Source organism: Coregonus clupeaformis, chromosome 36 (assembly GCF_020615455.1).
Source record: "Coregonus clupeaformis isolate EN_2021a chromosome 36, ASM2061545v1, whole genome shotgun sequence".
Taxonomy (NCBI): Eukaryota; Metazoa; Chordata; class Actinopteri; order Salmoniformes; family Salmonidae; genus Coregonus; species Coregonus clupeaformis.
In genome coordinates this window covers 19,620,675-19,643,095 of record NC_059227.1, presented here as the reverse complement: position 1 = coordinate 19,643,095, position 22,421 = coordinate 19,620,675, and the positions used below count along the sequence as shown (strand labels likewise).

At 43.4% G+C, this 22,421-nt stretch overlaps 1 protein-coding gene across 2 annotated transcripts in view; it reads right to left on the bottom strand.

The window, feature by feature from the left end:
• Positions 1–802: 802 nt before the first annotated feature.
• LOC121552922 (vacuolar protein sorting-associated protein VTA1 homolog) overlaps positions 803–22,421 on the bottom strand; it is a 48,579-nt gene continuing 26,960 nt past the window's right edge. The window contains exons 5-8 of one of the 2 annotated variants that reach the window (XM_041866029.2): positions 21,291–21,402; positions 6,336–6,578; positions 4,801–4,878; positions 803–2,100 (exon numbers count right to left, since the gene is read on the bottom strand). In XM_041866029.2, coding sequence (XP_041721963.2) covers positions 1,955–2,100; positions 4,801–4,878; positions 6,336–6,578; positions 21,291–21,402 — 579 coding nt within the window. In that variant the 3' untranslated portion in view covers positions 803–1,954. Of the gene's footprint in view, positions 2,104–4,800; positions 4,879–6,335; positions 6,579–21,290; positions 21,403–22,421 lie in introns of both variants that reach the window. The other variant, XM_041866028.2, reaches the window with a different exon arrangement.

Below are 22,421 nucleotides of genomic sequence, written 5' to 3'. Positions count from 1 at the left end.
GAGTATTTGCCCTTTGCCAAGATAATCCATCCACCTAACAGGTGTGGCATATCAAGAAGCCGATTAAACGGCATGATCATTACACATGTGCACCTTGTGCTGGGGACAATAAAAGGCCACTCTAAAATGTGCAGTTTTGTCACAGAACACAATGCCACAGAGGTCTCCAGTTTTGAGGGAGCGTGCAATTGGCATGCTAACTGCAGGAATGTCCACCAGAGCTGTTGCCAGATAATTTGATGTTCATTTCTCTACCATAAGCCACCTCCAACGTCGTTTTAGAGATTTTGGCAGTACGTCCAACAGGCCTCACAACCGCAGACCGCATGTAACCACACCAGCCCAGGACCTCCACGTCCGGCTTCAGATAAAACTGAGGAGTATTTCTGTCTGTAATGAAGCCCTTTTGTGGGGGAAAAACTCAATTCGGATTGGTTGGGCCTGGCTCCCAAGTGGGTGGGCCTATGCCCTCCCAGGCCCACCCATGGCTGTGCCCCTGCCCAGTCATGTGAAATCCATAGATTAGGGCCTAATGAATTGATTTCAATCGACTGATTTCCTTATATGAACTGTAACTCAGTAAAATCGTTGAAATTGTTGCATATTTCGTTTATATTTTTGTTCAGTATACATTTGAAGTGGAGACAGCAATCGCGCGTTGTGGATATATCTATTCAAATAACCCATCAACTTAGACTGTTGTGGCTAGCTAGCTATGGTGTGGAGCACTGGCATTCTTCATTATTTCCTAGTTCAACATCCTTATGGAAATGTATAAAATAATGAACAATGACCTAAACACTTTAATTGATTTGTTTTAATAAAGGTCAAATTAGTCTCTCATTTACAGAAAGTACACATCGACTACAAAAACGTTTAAAAAAAACAAGGGAGTTTAAATGAAAAATCAAGAAATATTACAAACACAGAAAACTCACTCAGGAACGTTTGCATATTTGAGGATGGACTGATCTACTGCTCAGTCAAAGTTGACAGCAAACAAAATTACAAGTTTAGTGTTAAGGTAAGGGAAGCGCTTTCAACTAAAGTGACATTACCGTACCCTTGGAATTAGTTCTCTATGCGGCGGTTTCCTGGACACAGATTAAGCGTAGTCCTAGAATAAAAAGCATGCACAATGAAGAGTCTCCATTAAAATCATTTTTTTGTCCAGGACTAGGCTTAATCTATGTCTGGGAAACTGGCCCCAAACATCCCTCTCTTACTGCTCCCTCCCCAAGAGGCCATCATCACACAAAGTAAACATGAACAAGTCTTCCTCTTGCTTGGACAGTTTTGATTGTATAGCTCTGTGTACTAAAGCAGACAGCATCAGTACAAACAGGTCACCAAGCATTAATCAATCACTTTAAAACATTTATTTAAATTGTGTTGATGCAGAAAGGACAGTCTTTTCACCCGAGAAAAGGAGATAAATAGATACTGAATTGAAAACACAGTAAAGGGAAGATCAATAATGTCCCCTGATAATAATGGATTATATCTACTGTCTATTGAAGCATGTGTCTATAAATTAAGATTAATGAGAGAAACTGTGTAGTCTTAAAGGATTATGAACTGCAAACTCTGAGCATGTCCCCAAAACATACATGCAAACAGAGGGGATATGTGTGTTACACAGAAGTGTTATCAAAACACAGTCAGTTAGTTGCTAGTGTAAACTAATAAGGTGTATACTGTGCTAATAGGGGAAGGATGCATTGTTTTAATATACAGGCTCAGGAAGTCTTTAGTGAGCACTTCACTCTAGTTATGGACAGCCATGTTGGAAGCTCCACAGCAGGAGTCCAATATGGAGACACGTTGTTTACAGTGATGTTGAAGGCTTGGGACAGAAATGCTTTCTTCAGACAGATGCCATAGACTAGAGGCTAATGGTCTCAGTTCTTCTGGGCCAAATCAGCGATACAGTGAAACCAGGGGACAATGGGTCTCATTCTTTGCCAGTGGTCAGTAAGTTGAGGGCCTTCTGCAGATTCTGCACCGCCGTGCCCACGTCTTCATACTGCAAGGCGCTGCCAGCGTACTTGCAGTACTTCTGAGCCCTGGTGTAGTCCTCTGGTGTGAGGCGCACGTCAACTGCTGAGACAGAGAATTAGGTGTTCCTTTGAGATAAGTGTAATTATTGAAAATGAAAGTTACATTCTTAATGTGATCCCTTAATTAAGAGAGATTGTGTCTGAGTAACACAGGCCACCCCTGTTACACTCTCACTGACCCACCATATTAGGTCATCAACTGTCTGAGTCAACACCAGCCTGACACAGCTCTCTGATTTATCCCTTAACTCAAAACATATTCCACAAATCCAACCACCCTATGCAATATCACCAGAATTTGAGACGCTGGCCATAAGTCCATTGACTATTTTTCAATAGAAGACACTATTTATAACTCTTAAAGAACCATGTCGGTCTAGACCAAAGTATGTGCCCAATTTGACTTGAGCGTGGAGCGTGTTGCCCAAAGGCTGGAGTGTCGGCCTTCTCGCCCGCTCCAATTTAAGTAGCGGGCACTTCACCAGCTCAGGGCATTTCTGGCCCTGCATGCATTTGTAGGATACTTGTGTGCTGCTATAGCCTCTTGCTTTAGCTACTGTCATGGAGTTTGCTAAATATTTTCATAAACAAACTGTTAAAATACACAGGTGCAAAATCAAGGTGAATTACAAAAATGTGGACCAATGGTAGGTCCAGATAGTCACTAAAATAGATGGGTTTTGGTTAATATGGTGATTTTAATTAATGTTTTTTTTTCCCTGTGAGCGAGGAGCGGTTTTTAGTGAAGTGGTTGGAAAGGACATGGAGCACAGCTCCGTGAGCTCAACTCCATTCACATACTCTGGTCTAGACACATATGCTAAGCCTTTTTAATTTCCTCTGAATTCCAAATGGTTTAAAACACATTTGTGGTAACATGAACATAACATAAACATTGAATGGTGTGATTCAAAATTATTGTTTTTTGTGTATATTTAAATGAATGTTAATGCCTATTTATTAGTGTGGACATTGAATAAAAACATGACGTTTTGCAGCTGTTTAAAAATAGAGAGGAAAACCTGACGTAACAAAATCTGTACGAAAATAATATAACATGATTCATGATAATCGCTTACCTTTTCACTCCTCAACCACAGTGAGTGATATACTGAAATATGGTCATGGACTCAATTTCAAGAATCTAGCATCGTCTACCAGTGACTGTCCCATTTTAAAAAAAAAGGAGACATTACAGGCAGAACGTACTCATGCATTAGCCGCATGGCAAGCGATGTTTTTGTGGCTTGCCACAAGAAGCTCCACCAGCCATTTAAATTATAGGGTAAGGCTGAGGTTGGGTAGATTCTGAAAACTTGCGTTAAGTCAAGGCAGATGCTGGTGGGCAAAGCTGGTGGGCATTTTGTTCATTTTATAACCTTTGCCCTTCAGAATATACCACTACGAAAACGCAGTTCCATCTGAGGAAAGATTTGCACAGCTCTGAGGGGTGGTTACTACACTTAATTATTGGGGGCAGAATAAATGGTCTGGTCAAAGACCATCACTACATACTCAACTGTTATTAAAACGTCTTCTAACGCTGTCTCAAATAGAGAAAGAGAATGTCAATATACAGTACTTAAAAAGATTATTCTTATTTGAGAAGCATCCAGCTGCAGATAATACGTGCTGACACCGCATGGTCTGAGAACCTCAACGCGCATGCGCGTGCATCTCAGATGGTATTTTCGCGTCTCAAATGGTATGTGCGCGCACAACCTGTAGACATTTGTTGGTCTTGTGTATCGCGTGAGTCAGTAGCTTTGTTCCAGGGCGTTAGTGTGCTACGCACATACCAGTCGGCGCACTAGCTCTGGTGCAGGGCGTTAACCACGGTTGCTTGTGCAGCTAGCTAGTATGCGCTAGCTAGCTGACAGCTAGAACACACTAGCTAGTACCTAGATTTTAAATCTAAATGTAATTTCACCACCCGTGCTGTTGGTGGCGGTAACGCACCATTCTGTCTCATCTCGTATGTCTTACATCGTCTGTGGCGTGAGAAGGTATCTGCTGGAGCCAGACCCTATTGTCTTATTTTGCTTGGCTTTGAAAGGTTAGAGTCCTAGCTTAGAAGTTGAATCTACAGAAACTCTAAATCAACCATTTTCAATAGGATTAGATCAGGCCAGATTATGGGTGATCTGCTTTTTGTAAATTATATTATACTGGACACTTTTATTCTATACACTTCAAGCAGAGAAAATGTTTCATTTGCCTCAGTGTTTTTGGTAATGTTCCCCCCATACATACATCATGCAACACTATTAAACTGGACTCTGCTGAGTAAGCCATGTAATTATCACCTCTCATGCCAACCCAATGCTGTGTATTCTGATCTCTATTCATTAACATTTATTAAGGCTACATTGCCATGACACCGCAATTGTTCATGTAGTCATTTTCTTTTCATCAGCCACAGACTGTGATTATTTGGGTTTGTCTGTGGTCGTATTTTTCCCACCAGTGCTGGAAACCGAGAGCCCACAGTCTGTTTTCCATAAACCGTTTTATGAGGAGACCTGCCAGTCTCCCTTCTCCTCCTCCCCCCCGTCTCCTCACAGCCAAGAGGGGGGACATCTCATCCTGGCAACTTCAGATGAGCTGCAGGGGCTTCAGGCTGTAAAAACTCAGCAGTCAGGGTCTGTGGGACAGCAGGTGTGGCGTGGTGGTTTTGGGGTGTGTGTGAGGTGAGCCCCAGGGAAGGGGGTACTATGCCGTCCCTGTCCTTACTCCTTACCTTCCTGAGTGGCACTCAGCAGTGAGGGGTCGACCGCCGGAATGCTTCGGGGAACAGGCACTGGTTTAATTGGCTCTCCTGTAAACAACACAGGGGAACAGGGCAGAGTTATTCCAGTCCACCTCTCTCTAGTCCACCCAGAACCTCTAGAGTCCAGGAAAAACCACACAGGGCACTTTCAACTTCTGCTACGCCACAACCAAGAAATGTGTTGGCTAATGCAGGGATATGAATTTATGATGTATAAAGAAGAGAAGTGGTTTGAATGCAGTTAGAGAGCAGAGAGCTGCTCAGGCCTCAGTACATTCAAATTCCAAAAGAGTTTCTCACTCGAGCCAAATGGATGATTTACTGCTAAACTATAATGAAAAAAAGGTCAGATTTGATGTAATCTGGAGCAATGTTAATTTTGCTCCTCAATTTATAGACTCCCCAAAGAAGCTGCATTGAGAGGTTCCAGATACATGGGTACAAAAAAACAAGGGAGGCCACAGGGGAAATCTGTGCAGCTATATTTCATGTGTTTGTTTTGCAGGTTCTGGGGTCTGCAGTGTGCCGCCCCTGATTCAATTAGCACCAGAGAACCTCAGGGGTCACTGAGTGGAGATGAGTCACTGAAACTCTGATATGATGCTTTTTCCCAGAGGCCCAGGGCCTGCCTATGTCATCTGTGATTAGCCCACTGGCTCCCAGGCACAGAGGACACAGGCCTCCGGGGAAAAGCATCCCATCAGAGCTTCAGAGTGGACCCTACTCTCACTGACCCCCTGCCCTCACCCCTGGCTTTGCTTTGGCTTTGATCTTTAAAGGTAGAGAAAACAGGAAACCTCGCAGTGTGAAGCCAGGCAGGCCCAGACTAGGACAGACCTCTGGCACCACAGCCTGCCAAGCCTGAGTCAATAAGGAATACATTTTGACTGTCCATCTTACATCAACAACAACTTTAATGTGCCTGTGACATTAACAATAACCACTAGAGAATTAATTAACAAACATATCTAGTTGGTCATTATCTGGTGGGGGTGTTACAAATGACAGTGTTGGCTGCTTTGTGTGAGGTAACTGTTTTCTGTGTGACACAACACCCAAGTCAGCCACACAGAAAGCAGTCATTAGGGTTCATTTACACAATACCGTCTCTCCGCTCACAAAGACCTGCCAAGGAAAAATGATTAGGCCCTTTTTCTATGCTTGTCGACCATGCCAAAATATTCAAGACGGGTATAATGGCAAAGTTTGTCCCATGGGCTTGAGCTAAACTGTTCTCAAGTTATGCCAGTGGATAAAATGTGTCTCAACTTCAATTCAAGAAAACCAGTCTATTATACATCAAGTTTGTGAAAACGTTCCCAATGGAATTAGTCAAATTAGCTGTTGGTTGCTGATCAGGATTGTAATGACAGAGTAAGACTGCAGAGATGAATTCATCAAGAGTCCATATGGGTCCTATAGATTCTAATGGTATTGTATCATTTCCTGAGGCTCTGCTGAGTGACCAGGATGACAGGGTGGTGTGTAGAGGTCCCATACTACACCTGCAGGTGTGTTGGCTGGACAGTGGGCTCCAGGAGGGATGTGGATGTTGTTGTAGTTGGTGGGGGGATAGGGGGGACCCCCCATGGACCCTGGCCCCTGAGGGTAGGGGGGACCCCCCATGGACGCTGGCCCCTGGTCTGGATCCCCAAAGCCAGGCTGGGAATGGGGTGGAGACTGGGGCTGAGCAGGCTGGGAGGACTGGTACGACGGTCCCCCTCCACCCTCAGCACCATACTCCTCATCTGGGGAGACAGGAAGAGAAAAAGAAGACGGAGGATTTTAAGATGTGTAGTTTGTAGTCCCTCAGACTTTTGTCAGGGAACTCATATTGTAGATTTACCCGATTTTTAAAAACAGACACAATATCCTGCCCCCATACCAAGTCGGACATCTGATAAGGCAGAACTTATGCAAGACTGAGTGTTAACTACTGATGAGGTATACATCTATAAACATTGCAATAAAATCTATTTCGGCGGATGAACATGCTGGTAGACTACCCACTGAGATATATCATTACCTTGCTGTGGCAACAATATTAGAGGCTGACACAATATGGCTGGGAACAATAACAATTCAAGCTAGGACAGCAGAGTCCCTGCCCGTCTTCCGAAAACATCTGAAGCCCTACCTCTTCAAAGAGCATCTTAAATAATCCCACAGCAAAACAAATACAAAAATTGTGAACTAAAACTCGCACTTGACTTTTTTCCCCCTTTACTAGCTCTGACTTTGCTGATAGCAACTTTATTAAGGAAACATTTACTTACTATGACTGTGATATGTGGTTGTCCCACCTAGTTGTCTTAAGATGAATGCACTAAGTGTAAATCGCTCTGGATAAGAGCATCTGCTAAATGACACAAATGCAAATGTCTAAATACGTGTTATACTTCTGTCAGGCTATAAACACTTTTCAAAGCCCAACAGACTGCTACACTTTATCTTAGTAAATCCCTTTCAAACATCTCCCACATTATCTTTCAATCATGTGAATTTTACTTCTAAAGCGTCAACTCGCAATATGACAATCTAATCGAAACCATGGTTTAGTTCATTTTTCATTGAGGAGTCGGACCGTGGGTATGCTTTAAGTTTAAACTACGTGCACCACCAGGTCCCAGACCAGCCATCCTCTCCTCACGCTTTCTTGTGCAACAGGAGGAATGACTCACCAAGGGGCCACTCTTTTCCTTCATGCACCCACTGATAGAAAGGAATGTTACAGGAAACCCTACAGCTATGGAAGTGGATTTGAGCTTCTTGACACAGATTGGCTGAGATGAATTAAATGGCCACTTTGGGGCAATGTGCCGAGTGCTGACATACTGCTCCAACGGAACGATGTCCATCCAGTACAGTATATAGGAACACTAAGTTGTGGACAAACATACCAAGCATTAGCCTAAGTTTTGTTATGAAAAGATTAAGCCTAAGATTAAAATACAAAGTACTTGATTAGTGATGTATAGCAGACTAAACATATTTTACTTTAAAAGACTATTCAGACACATCAAAAAGTGTCAAGTGTTTTGTGTGTAGTGAACTTAAATCAGCTTAAATGGGAAAAAGTTACTCGGTCTTTGAGCTGCGATATGCACCATATGTTTATATACCACAGTGAGCCAATTCCCAGAAGAAAAAGCTTAAATCCAGTAATTCTGAGACAGAAAAAGGAGGAAATTCCATTTAATGGGTATGGCACCTATTCTTTAGACTCAGTCAAAGTAATACTATGTTCAAAACATATTTTGGAATGTCCAGATTGAATTTAAAGAAAATATTATATTACACCCAAACATACACTATATATACAAAAGTATGTGGACACCCCTTAGTGGATTCGGATATTTCAGCCAAACCCGTTGTGGACAGGTGTATAAAATCGAGCATACAGCCATGCAATCTCCATAGACAAACATTGGCAGTAGAATGGCCTTACTGAAGAGCTCAGTGACTTTTAACGTGGCACTGTCATAGGATGCCACCTTTCCAACAAGTCAGTTCGTCAAATTTCTGCCCTGCTAGAGCTGCCCCGGTCAACTGGAAGTGCTGTTATTGTGAAGTGGAAACGTATAGGAGCAGGAACGGCTCATAAGCGAAGTGGTAGGCCTCACAAGCTCACAGAACGGAACCACTGAGTGCTGAAGCGCGTAAAAATCGTCTGTCTGGCCTGCAGAGCCCTGACCTCAACCCCATAGAACACCTTTGGATGAATTAGAATGCAGACTGTGAGCCAGGCCTAATCGCCCAACATCAGTGCCCGACCTCACTAATGCTCGTGGCTGAATGGAAGCAAGTCCCCGCAGCAATGTTCCAAAATCTAGTGGAAAGCCTTCCCAGAAGAGTGGAGGCCGTTATAGCAGCAAATGGGGGACCAACTCCATTTTAATGCCCATGATTTTGGACGCTGGCACTTTTCTTAAATAATTCCCTGTTTCTTCTGAAATAAGTTGATTATTGAAAAACTATTGTTCTCCACACCTTGTCATTTGATTTTCAACATTGCAGAACCGATTTTATGTATTTATTTTAACGTAGAAAAAATGACAAATTATTGGCATCCTGGAGCTAGTACTTGGGTTGCATAGCTTTTGGCCAAGATAACGGCCAACAAATGTTTCTTGCAGCCATCAATGAGCTTGCTGCACCTTTCTACTACCTATTTGTCCCACTCTTTAGCAGCAAACTGCTCTAATTCTTCAGTGTTTGAGGGTTGCCCTCTACCAACTGCTATTCTCAGCTCTCGCCATAGGTTTTGGATGTGATTCAGGTCAGGACTCTTCGCTGGACACTCAAATCAAATCACATTTTATTTGTCACATACACGTGTTTAGCAGATGTTATTGAGGGTGTAGCGAAATGCTTGTGCTTCTAGCTCCGACAGAGCAGTAATTTCTAACAAGTAATATCTAACAATTTCACAACATATACCCAATACACACAAATCTAAGTAAGGAATGGAATTTAAGAATATATACATATATGGACAAGCAATAACAGAGCGGCATGGACTAAGATACAGTAGAATATTATAGAATACAGTATATACATATGAGATGAGTTATGCAAGATATGTAAACATTATTAAAGTGACTAGTGTTCCATTTCTTAAAGTGGCCAGTGATTTCAATAGGCAGCAGCAGCCTCTAATGTGCTAGTGATGGCTATTTAACAGTCTGATGGCCTTGAGATAGAAGCTGTTTTTCATTCTCTCTGTCCCAGGTTTGATGCACCTGTACTGACCTCGACTTCTGGATGATAGCGGGGCGAACAGGCAGTGGCTCGGGTGGTTGATGTCCTTGATGATCTTTTTTGCCTTCCTGTGACATCGGGTGCTGTAGGTGTCCTGGAGGGCGGGTAGTTTGCCCCCGGTAATGCGTTTGGCAGACCGCACCACCCTCTGGAGAGCCCTGCGGTTGCCGGCGGTGGAGTTTCCGTACCAGGCGGTGATACAGCCCGACAGGATGCTCTGAATTGTGCATCTGTAAAAGTTTTAGGGTTTTAGGTGCCAAGCCAAATTTCTTCAGCCTCCTGAGGTTGAAGAGCCTCTGTTACGTGTTCTTCACCACACTGTCTGTGTGGGTGGACCATTTCAGTTTGTTAGTGATGTGTACGCCAAGGAACTTGAAGCTTTCTACCTTCTCCACTGCGGTCCCGTCGATGTGGATAGGGGGGTGCACCCTCTGCTGTTTCCTGATCATCTCCTTTGTTTTGTTGACATTGAGTGAGAGGTTATTTTCCTGGAACCACACTCCCAGAGCCCTCACCTCCTCCCTGTAGGCTATCTCGTCATTGTTGGTAATCAAGCCTACTATTGTTGTGCCGTCTGCAAACTTGATGATTGAGTTGGAGGCGTGCTTGGCCACGCAGTCATGGGTGAACAGGGAGTACAGGAGGGGGCTGAGCATGCACCCTTGTGGGGCCCCAGTGTTGAGGATCAGCGAAGGGGAGATGTTGTTTCCTACCTTCACAACCTGGGGGCAGCCCGTCAGGAAGTCCAGGACCCAGTTGCACAGGGCGGGGTTCAGACCCAGGGCCTCAAGCTTAATGATGAGCTTGGAGGGTACTATGGTGTTGAATGCTGAGCTATAGTCAATGAACAGCATTCTTACATAGGTATTCCTCTTGTCCAGATTGGATATGGCAGTGTGCAGTGTGATGGCGATTGCATCGTCTGTGGATCTATTGGGGCAGTAAGCAAATTGAAGTGGGTCTAGGGTGACAGGTAAGGTAGAGGTGATATGATCCTTGACTAGTCTCTCAAAGCACTTCATGATGACAGAGGTGAGTGCTACGGACCGATAGTCATTTAGTTCAGTTACCTTTGCTTTCTTGGGTACAGGAACAATGGTGGCCATCTTGAAGCATGTGGGGAGAGCAGACTGGGATAGGGAGAGATTGAATATGTCCGTAAACACACCAGCCAGCAGGTCTGCGCATGCTCAGAGGATGCGGCTAGGGATGAACAATTCCAGGGTGCTTTTTATGTGTGTTTGGGGTGGTTGTCCTTCTGGAAGATCCACAACCTTCAACACAGACACAGTTTTTGGAGACTGGATTGAACATTGCACTCCAAAAGACCTTGATAATCTGCTGACTTCATGATGTCTTGCACATAGACAGGGGCGGTCTTAGTGATTTGGAGGCCCCAGAAGGAGGCCAGTCTGAGCACCCCCCCGCGCCCCTCCTATGTTTTTTTGAATGGGTTTTATAGTAAACTTAAAAAATGTATTACCTTTTAATGTGCCATGAATAAATAAATCAATATTTTTATGCCCAGCTCATGACGCCCCTTGATGATGTGAGGCCTGAGACAATTGCCTCTTCTGCCTAATGTTAAGTCCGCCAGTGAACATAGAAATAGAATGAATAGAAAGGGTGTCTCCATTCAAGTCAATGATGGCATAATGGGTGGACTGGCAGCCATTGAGTGCACCCATGAGTTTACCAGTCAAATGTCCAGGGTTAGAGCCTTCAAACCCGTTCTATTCGTTCTAGTTCAAGGCCGCCAGTCCCAGAGGCAACAAAGCAACCCCACAGCATTATCTAACCTCCCCCATGTTCGACTTTAGGTAGGGTGTTCGGTTCATTGAATGCTTCAGTTGGTCGTTGGTAAACATAGGAAAACCCCACTGCTGAACGAGACACAAGAAAGCCTGGTTGCAACATTTACCTGGAGCTAACTCTGCAAATAGCACTGCTAGTCAATCGATCAATAATATAATAATACTCTTAGCAAACATTTCTTTAATTTAAGATTTGTAGAAACTGTTGTGAAATATCACAGCACAGTTGAAAAATATATGGCAAATAGAAATCAAAACTGGATGGTGTTCAGAGAGAGATGGGAGGGTGTTGAGTGGAGCTGAAGGGTGAGACAAAAAAAGAACAAGATAACTCATGTAAAATATACTGTGTCTGTAAAATGTATATACAATGTATTTGGAAAGTATTCAGAACCCTTGACCTTTTCCACATTTTGTTACGTTACAGCCTTATTCGAAAATTGATTACATAATTTTTTTCCCTCATCAATCTACACACAAAACTACATAATGACAAAGCAAAAACAGGTTTAGACATTTTTGCAAAGTAAATAAAAAAAATAAAAAAATAAAACGGAAATATCACATTTACATTAGTATTTAGACCCTTTACTCAGTAGTAGTCTTTGTTGAAGCACCTTTGGCAGCGATTACAGCCTTGAGTCTTCTTGGGTATGACGCTACAAGCTTGGCACACCTGTTTTTGGGGAGTTCCTCCCATTCTGGGCTGTGGCTGGGCCACTCAAGGACATTCAGAGACTTGTCCCGAAGCCACTCCTGCGTTGTCTTGGCTGTGTGCTTAGGGTCATTGTCCTGTTGGAAGGTGAACATTCGCCCCAGTCTGAGGTCCTGAGCGCTCTGGAGCAGGTTTTCATCAAGGATCTCTGTACTTTGCTCTGTTAATCTTTTCCTCGATCCTGACTAGTCTCCCAGTCCCTGCCAACTAAAAACATCCCCATAGCATGATGCTGCCACCACCATGCTTCACCATAGGGATGATGCCAGGTTTCCTCCACACGTGACGCTTGGCATTCAGGCCAAAATGTTCAATCTTGGTTTCATCAGATCAGAGAATCTTCAATCTTTCAATGTTCTTGAAATTTTCCGTATTGACTGACCTTCATGTTTTAAAGTAATGATGGACTGTCATTTCTCTTTGCTTATTTGAGCTGTTCTTGCCATAATATGGACTTGGTATTTTACTAAATAGGGCTATCTTCTGTATACCTTGTCACAATACAACTGATTGGCTCAAACGCATAAAGACGGAAATTGAAATGCATTCCAGGTGACTACCTCAAGAAGCTGGATGAGAGAATGCCAAGAGTGTGCAAAGCTGTCATCAAGGGAAAGGGTGGCTATTTTTTTGGTTACTACATGATTCCATATATGTTATTTCATAGTTTTGATGTCTTCACTATTATTCAACAATGTACATGAGTAGGTGTGGCCAAACTTTTGACTGGTACTGTATGTAAAGACAAGATTAAATCTAAAATAGTGTAATGAGTGACAATATTAGCCTATCACTTGTGAATGATGCCCAGCTTAAGTCAAGAAACAGCGCATGCTTTTTTTGGCGACTTTTTCAAATCATAGTCGCACACCTCATTTAGCCTAGCCGATAGGCCTATATGTTTTGATAAGGTTTGTATCACAACTAAAGCGGACAAATAACTTATTAAAATGAAGCACAATCCGCTTTACAATGGGTGTAGAGCCTAACTGGCATACATACAGTGGGGAAAAAAAGTATTTAGTCAGCCACCAATTGTGCAAGTTCTCCCACTTAAAAAGATGAGAGAGGCCTGTAATTTTCATCATAGGTACACGTTAACTATGACAGACAAAATGAGAAAAGAAAATCCAGAAAATCACATTGTAGGATTTTTTATGAATTTATTTGCAAATTATGGTGGAAAATAAGTATTTGGTCAATAACAAAAGTTTCTCAATACTTTGTTATATACCCTTTGTTGGCAATGACACAGGTCAAACGTTTTCTGTAAGTCTTCACAAGGTTTTCACACACTGTTGCTGGTATTTCGGCCCATTCCTCCATGCAGATCTCCTCTAGAGCAGTGATGTTTTGGGGCTGTCGCTGGGCAACACAGACTTTCAACTCCCTCCAAAGATTTTCTATGGGGTTGAGATCTGGAGACTGGCTAGGCCACTCCAGGACCTTGAAATGCTTCTTACGAAGCCACTCCTTCGTTGCCCGGGCGGTGTGTTTGGGATCATTGTCATGCTGAAAAGACCCAGCCACGTTTCATCTTCAATGCCCTTGCTGATGGAAGGAGGTTTTCACTCAAACTCTCACGATACATGGCCCCATTCATTCTTTCCTTTACACGGATCAGTCGTCCTGGTCCCTTTGCAGAAAAACAGCCCCAAAGCATGATGTTTCCACCCCCATGCTTCACAGTAGGTATGGTGTTCTTTGGATGCAACTCAGCATTCTTTGTCCTCCAAACACGACGAGTTGAGTTTTTACCAAAAAGTTCTATTTTGGTTTCATCTGACCATATGACATTCTCCCAATCCTCTTCTGGATCATCCAAATGCACTCTAGCAAACTTCAGACGGGCCTGGACATGTACTGGCTTAAGCAGGGGGACACGTCTGGCACTGCAGGATTTGAGTCCCTGGCGGCGTAGTGTGTTACTGATGGTAGGCTTTGTTACTTTGGTCCCAGCTCTCTGCAGGTCATTCACTAGGTCCCCCCGTGTGGTTCTGGGATTTTTGCTCACCGTTCTTGTGATCATTTTGACCCCACGGGGTGAGATCTTGCGTGGAGCCCCAGATCGAGGGATATTATCAGTGGTCTTGTATGTCTTCCATTTCCTAATAATTGCTCCCACAGTTGATTTCTTCAAACCAAGCTGCTTACCTATTGCAGATTCAGTCTTCCCAGCCTGGTGCAGGTCTACAATTTTGTTTCTGGTGTCCTTTGACAGCTCTTTGGTCTTGGCCATAGTGGAGTTTGGAGTGTGACTGTGAGGTTGTGGACAGGTGTCTTTTATACTGATAACAAGTTCAAACAGGTGCCATTAATACAGGTAACGAGTGGAGGACAGAGGAGCCTCTAAAAGAAGAAGTTACAGGTCTGTGAGAGCCAGAAATCTTGCTTGTTTGTAGGTGACCAAATACTTATTTTCCACCATAATTTGCAAATAAATTCATTAAAAATCCTACAATGCGATTTTCTGGAATTTCTTTTCTCAATTTGTCTGTCATAGTTGACGTGTACCTATGATGAAAATTACAGGCCTCTCTCATCTTTTTAAGTGGGAGAACTTGCACAATTCGTGGCTGACTAAATACTTTTTTTCCCCACTGTACGCAGCGCGTGAGTTTCAAGTTTGGGGAAGATAATTTTCACCATAAAAATGCACCTTTATAATAAAAGCATTACATGCATAATCACATTTGTGGTCACTTTTGAGAATGTTTTCCTGCTAATGGCACATTCGCGCTTATAGCCTACTGCAGTTTGTGCATTGCTGTGCTTATAATGTGAAGAAATAGCCTAATAGTTTATCAACATTTAAAGCTAAACGTTCTCATCTGTTGCATCAGGCTCATTGCCTCATTGATGCTAGTGGTTGTATTCATTTGGGATTTATCGCATCCCACAACTGTCCCAGACTATGTCTGGAATATTTATTTCTCGCACAGAATAGGTCAACTTTTGTACCATGGTGGATAGTAGATTGACATAGGCTAGTGCTTTTGCTGTTCGTTAGGCCTACTCATCTTGTTGGCTGACGAAAAGTAAATGTGGACAGTTATTATAATATCTTCAATATGCGCCTCGGAATTGGATAAGGACGCATGCAGTTGCGTCCCCGATGTGTCGGTCTTCACTTGTAGCCTGTGAGAAAGACCTGATCACGTGATGGAGAGCCATGTGAGTGAGAGGTGCTTCGGCAAGCAGCCGGGAGAAGATAATTATAATTATTATATTCAGCCCAAGGGCACAATGGCCACTGGCTGCAAAAGGCATGGATGTTTTTAGAGGGCATTACGGCCACACAAAGGGGATGCAGCCGGAAATTCAAGGCATTATCAAGTGCTTGTCAAATTGTGAACAGCCTGCGCAAAAAACAAAGCAGAGCTCATGCCTTTCATGCAACTATTTTCAAGTAATCATTAGAGTTGCATCATGCAGCCTTAGAATGTATTAAAAATCAAAACATATAGCCCAACATTTGTATCACAACTAAAGTTACATAAATAACTCTAAATTAAGCATATAGGAGTACCTGTTTTTTTGTTAACCGCTCAACACAGAATAGCCGCATGTGCGCACTCCCTCAAATCTATTTTATTCAGCTATTATGAATTGTATTCTTCATACTGTAAAATTATATAAAACAATGCCACGGAATTCTAAGCAAATCTTGTCTGCTAAATGAACTAGTGTAGCTCACAGCCATATGGCATAGCCAGATCAGGGCCTAACATCAGGACAACTCAAGAGTACGCTATTCTGTTCTTCTGAAATCAAATCTAATTTAATTTGTCACATGCGCCGAATACAACAGGTGTAAACCTTACCATGAAATGCGTACTTACAAGCCCTTAACCAACAGTGCAGTTAAGAAAATATAGTTAAGAAACTAAAGTAAAAAAAATATATATAACAATAATTAGGCTATACAGTGGGGAGAACAAGTATTTGATACACTGCCGATTTTGCAGGTTTTCCTACTTACAAAGCATGTAGAGGTCTGTAATTTTTATCATAGGTACACTTCAACTGTGAGAGACGGAATCTAAAACAAAAATCCAGAAAATCACATTGTATGATTTTTAACACCTGTCCACACACTCAATCAAACAGACTCCAACCTCTCCACAATGGCCAAGACCAGAGAGCTGTGTAAGGACATCAGGGATAAAATTGTAGACCTGCACAAGGCTGGGATGGGCTACAGGACAATAGGCAAGCAGCTTGGTGAGAAGGCAACAACTGTTGGAGCAATTATTAGAAAATGGAAGAAGTTCAAGATGACGGTCAATCATCCTCGGTCTGGGGCTCCATGCAAGATCTCACCTCGTGGGGCATCAATGATCATGAGGAAGGTGAGGGATCAGCCCAGAACTACACGGCAGGACCTGGTCAATGACCTGAAGAGAGCTGGGACCACAGTCTCAAAGAAAACCATTAGTAACACACTACGCCGTCATGGATTAAAATCCTGCAGCGCACGCAAGGTCCCCCTGCTCAAGCCAGCGCATGTCCAGGCCCGTCTGAAGTTTGCCAATGACCATCTGGATGATCCAGAGGAGGAATGGGAGAAGGTCATGTGGTCTGATGAGACAAAAATAGAGCTTTTTGGTCTAAACTCCACTCGCCGTGTTTGGAGGAAGAAGAAGGATGAGTACAACCCCAAGAACACCATCCCAACCGTGAAGCATGGAGGTGGAAACATCATTCTTTGGAGATGCTTTTCTGCAAAGGGGACAGGACGACTGCACCGTATTGAGGGGGAGGATGGATGGGGCCATGTATCGCGAGATCTTGGCCAACAACCTCCTTCCCTCAGTAAGAGCATTGAAGATGGGTCGTGGCTGGGTCTTCCAGCATGACAACGACCCGAAACACACAGCCAGGGCAACTAAGGAGTGGCTCCGTAAGAAGCATCTCAAGGTCCTGGAGTGGCCTAGCCAGTCTCCAGACCTGAACCCAATAGAAAATCTTTGGAGGGAGCTGAAAGTCCGTATTGCCCAGTGACAGCCCCGAAACCTGAAGGATCTGGAGAAGGTCTGTATGGAGGAGTGGGCCAATATCCCTGCTGCAGTGTGTGCAAACCTGGTCAAGACCTACAGGAAACGTATGATCTCTGTAATTGCAAACAAAGGTTTCTGTACCAAATATTAAGTTCTGGTTTTCTGATGTATCAAATACTTATGTCATGCAATAAAATGCAAATTAATTACTTAAAAATCATACAATGTGATTTTCTGGATTTTTGTTTTAGATTCCGTCTCTCACAGTTGAAGTGTACCTATGATAAAAATTTGAGACCTCTACATGCTTTGTAAGTAGGAAAACCTGCAAAATCAGCAGTGTATCAAATACTTGTTCTCCCCACTGTATATAGGGGGTACCGGTGGTACCGAGTCAATGTGCGGGGGTACAGGTTAGTCAAGGTAATTTCTACATGTAGGTAGGGGTAAAGTGACTATGCATAGATAATAAACAGCGAGTAGCAGCAGTGCAAATAGTCCGGGTGGCCATTTCATTAATTGTTCAGCAGTCTTTTAGCTTGGGGGTAGAAGCTGTTAAAGAGCCTTTTGGACCTAGACTTGGCGCTCCGGTACCGCTTGCCGTGCGGTAGCAGAGAGAACAGTCAATGACTTGGTTGATTGGAGTCTTTGACAATTTTTTGGCCCTTCCTCTGACACCGCCTAGTATATAGGTCCTGGATGGCAGAAAGCTTGGCCCCAGTGATGTACTGTGCAGTACGCACTACCCTCTGTAGTGCATTATGGTCAATAGACTACATTTTCTTCATATCATGTTTCTTTAGACCTGTCTAAAATAAATAATGGATTTATTGTGATGGTGTAGGCTACATTCAATGGATTTATTATACTTTTTTAAAATGTAGATGTTCCAATGGTCTGCATCAGTGGCTTGTAGGCTATGCGGGGAAGCCAGGAGATGCTAAATGTGTTCATGTTATTTTACAGTCAATTACCGTGAGACCAGTAGTTATTTGCTTGACAATCACCGGCTGACAAAATTTAATGACCGCCACAGCCCTAGCGGAGATTTTTCCCAATTTCAACTTATTTTAGAAGAAATAGATAATTATTTAAGAAAAGTGCATGGGTGCCAATATATTTGTCCGCCCGCGACTGTATGCATCTGTGTCAGTCTTAAAACCATTTTCTCTGCCAATATTTGTGTTTTTCTAGCCTATTGTCCCATTTTCCCCCAGACTCAAGGTTAAATAATATGGGTGGGGTAACTCAAATAAACCGTCTTGGCTTATGTCAATATGTCTGCATTTGTCGTGATACGAAAGGCAAGTCTATGGGGAGACCCAGAGGATTGACGGCTAATATGAAGGAGTGGGCCAGGCCCAGATAGGGAGTGGGAGGGCTGGTCCCAGAACGGCTCTCTGAGATATGGAGCGCTACGGAGCTGTGAAACAGGAACTGGATCGTTTCCCTGCAGACACTCTCCTCTGACTCCCCCAGCTCTGCTCCAGTCTGTCACAGCCCAGGCCAGCCAGCCCTGCCTGCCCCTAGCCCTGCCTGGCCTGCACAGCCTCTCACACACTGAGCAGCTTTGTATCCTACTTACTTACAGAGTGGGAACTTGATTGCCCCGAGATAAAACCATAAAATTACCCCCCCCCCCCCTTTGGATCAGAGGAAACTCCCACGAATAGAGCCACGTGAGAGACAGACAGTAAAGATAAAGCCGCAGTTAGTCTCACGTTATGTCTGAATTGGTTAAAGGAGGCAGAGAGACCGGATCAGTAGTTTTCGCCCATGGTCCACTTAATCTTGATTTGTGGCAATAACAGTTGGGAGTGATGGGCATTTTAAATGGGTGTGGACAGGCTCGGAATGTCGTTTCACATTTTTGAGTCACCTGCTGCCTTGTGCATAGGACAGACTGTCCCAAAGTTTGAAAAGATGCACTGCTGACACCATCTAAATTCAGTTTTAAAAAAGCACATACCATCAATACACTGCACTGAAACTCTCCTAATATCCAAACTCAGAAATTATACATTTACATATACATTCAAACAAAGTAGCCTCGAAACATATGTGCTGATTCTTATCAGAGCTGAGCTGATGACAGTCCTCTGCTTGGCCAAAAGGCCAACAGTCACACTCTCAAAAATGGTTTCAATACATTATTGATACCCTTGCCTATGACAGTGTGAAAATGTCGACTGAGTATTTGCAGCTTTTGAAGTTGAATTTGAGTGAAACTCTGCCGAAATGTCACGCCTTTCCATACTTTGCCCTTAACACCTTGGTTATTTGAGATGTGACATTTTCATGAAATGTTAATGAATCCGTCTGTACTAGTTTCCATCGTTTGGTGGCATGGCTACAAAACAAACCTGCCTTCTCTGACTAGACTGGTGGGCAACATAGCATGAAGCTTGCACTTGTTTGTTCTACCCAGATGGAAGCATGGCGCTCTCTCTCTTCCATCGGGACATGTCAGTACCAGGGTTCAGCACCACGGCTGAAGCTTGAGGAAAATATGCTAATCAACAAAGTTGCTTCCTAGTGGCTTTCCATAATTTTAACAAGAGTGTTTTCCTCCATTCCTTTCCCCTTGCTAATCATCTCCTCCTCCTTGGATGTGGAAAGTCAAGGAAATATGTATCTGAGACAATGCTGTTACTGTGGCCTCTAAACAAAGCAAGATTTATTCCCACGTTTCATTAAGCTACTTTAAAAAGGTCAAATAAAAGGTGTGTTCACATAAGAAAAGAGTATTAGTGGTTATAAGAGTACAAGCAACAAAATGAAAAAATGCATCTCAAACAACCTAATTGAATACAAAAACTCATATCAAAATACAGTAGAACCAATCAACCAACTCAAGAGTCAAAATGATAGTCGAAAATACAAAACGACCACCCAAATGACAGTCTCAGTTCATCATTGAAACACATACTATTTTCTTTTCCATTTTCACCCCGCAGCACGTCTGCATGTTTTCATATTTTCATTTGATGATTAGCAGCGGGCCACCCTCTTCCTGAGGTGTTTGGCAGACATGTGGAAACAGTGAGATGCAGTGATAAGATTCTGATGTGTGTGGACTGAGTTAGACTCAATACGAGGGAGAGGAGAGAGTATAATATATCAGCTTTCTCTTGGCAATGTTATACCTTAGTGGGAATAACCCTGCATGAGGTCACCACTTAGAGGGAGGCCCACACTCACAACAATCGGGAGGGAGGGGAGGGATGTTGCTCTTCCCACACAAAGAGATGAACTACACCAGAAAGTAGACTATGACTGAAAACATGGCTAATAGGCTACACAGACAGTCATACTCTAACTTTTCTAATTTGTTTGACTGAAAACAAAATAGAGATGAAATAGGGGACAGGGTAGCGACACGTTGATTTAGAGGCCCCGTCATCAGTTTTTGCCTGTGTGCGGGTCGGATCGCAGTGGAGTGAAGGGCTCCAGAGATGACTTCATCGCTGACATGTGCTGCTCAGGTCAAACATACTGTAGCACACCCAGCAGATGTTCAGAGAGGAGCACAGTGATCTAACTGCTTTGCAGCGCCATGGTCTGCTTCTAACGGGTGGTTAGGAAGGTCCCCTTGTTCCCCTGCTCAACTGGGGCATCCGCACCACCTGGCCAAACGCTCAGTTCCTGTCCGAGATGTAGTTACTCTGAGAGTATCAGTCTCTGAAGGGTGTTAAAACGTACACCGACAGACAGGCATGGGCCCATGCACACAAACCAACATAAAACTGAAGTACGTAACACAATCATACACACACATTTTAAGACTGTTCTTAACCAGTGGGTGTCAGCTGTAACCTTCAATCCAAAGGTTTTGTAACATTATATAAATTCTTACACCAAAGCCACAGGGGTAAAACCACCCTGCCTGATCCTCTCAGGATAAGGTGGCCAAAAGCATCGTAAAATAAATATCAGCTCTCTCACACAGACGCAACACCGCAAGTGCCACTGCGAGCCTCCGGTGCTACACTCTCAGACTTGATAAGGCCCACAATGACGGCCAACCTTTACTAACTGAAGCACCACGTCACCCAGACGGAGGAAAGCAGGCCTAAAGGCTCCTGAAGGAAAGGACAGGAGAAGAGGTATTTTCTTAACGGGAGACACAGTTTGTTTGGGTGGCAGTGCTGATATAATATCAGTCCTTACCATATGTTTCCTCCTCATAGCCATCAGGGCCAGCCTGTGGGGTTTCACCGCTCTTCAGACAGTTGTGGATGTAGGTGGCCTTCCATCTCGCATACTTCCTGTGCTGGATGTTCTGGAAAGGAACAAGGGAGGCAGGGGGGAGAAGAGGATGTAAATACAGAAATAATAAAGATAAGAGATGTTGAATTAAAAGCAATTAGTTAAACAATGGAGACTGGATGAAAGGCTTAAGGTAGGACTATATTTATTTTCCTTACGGTAAAGGGATGGAAGGGGACGGGGTGAAGCAATAGCTGTGGTCTAACACCCAGGTCACGAAATTCATTAGAAGTTCTATGGACCTCATTTAAAAGTTCTCCCCCTGTTAATCTTATGTGTGGATTAATTAAATGAAAAGTCATTGGAGGAGCTTCCTTTGGAGAAAACAAAAACTTTACAATGTCCTAAACTACACATTCATTTCAGCCACAAGGGTTCTTCCAAACAAGTAAATACAGGTGGTTTCTTTCTAAATGACTTAATACAATGAAGACATTTCTTTACGAACACACACAATCATAATTCTAATCTAAGTTATCCCTGGAGATAACAACAATATGTAAGCCCTGGGGAAGTTTAGGACTGACGATAGCCACGATTAGAGCTCACACTTAACAGGCTCACATACTCCCTCGATCACCATTCACTAAAAGTTTGGGTCCTCCACTCTCTGGTGATGAAATGTCCCTTTTTTCTGTAAGAAATCCAATCTCCCACAATGCATTGTGACGTGCTTTGTATAAAAAAAGTATATACAGTAATCAGCGAGCGGGGAACTGAGGCTCCATTGTCTGGGTTAGTGTTACAGAGAAAAAGCTCAGTGTTAAAGCAGCCTCTCCAATGAGCTCTCTGCAGCAGGAAAACGCGTGGCCCTTAGGGAGAGACGAGCCACTCAATGAAACATTGTCTGTTGTCTGTTGTCTGCCACAGGCCACTTCCCTCAGTAGAAAAGCCATCTGTAGCCATGGAGAGAGAAGCTTTAATAAGCCCACTGCTGAGATGGAGTCTATGGGTGTTTCTCAAAATGTATACTACTGTGCACCGAGCACGCAAATTGGAGCACGGGAGGGTCGGAGTATGGTGTTCTTTGGA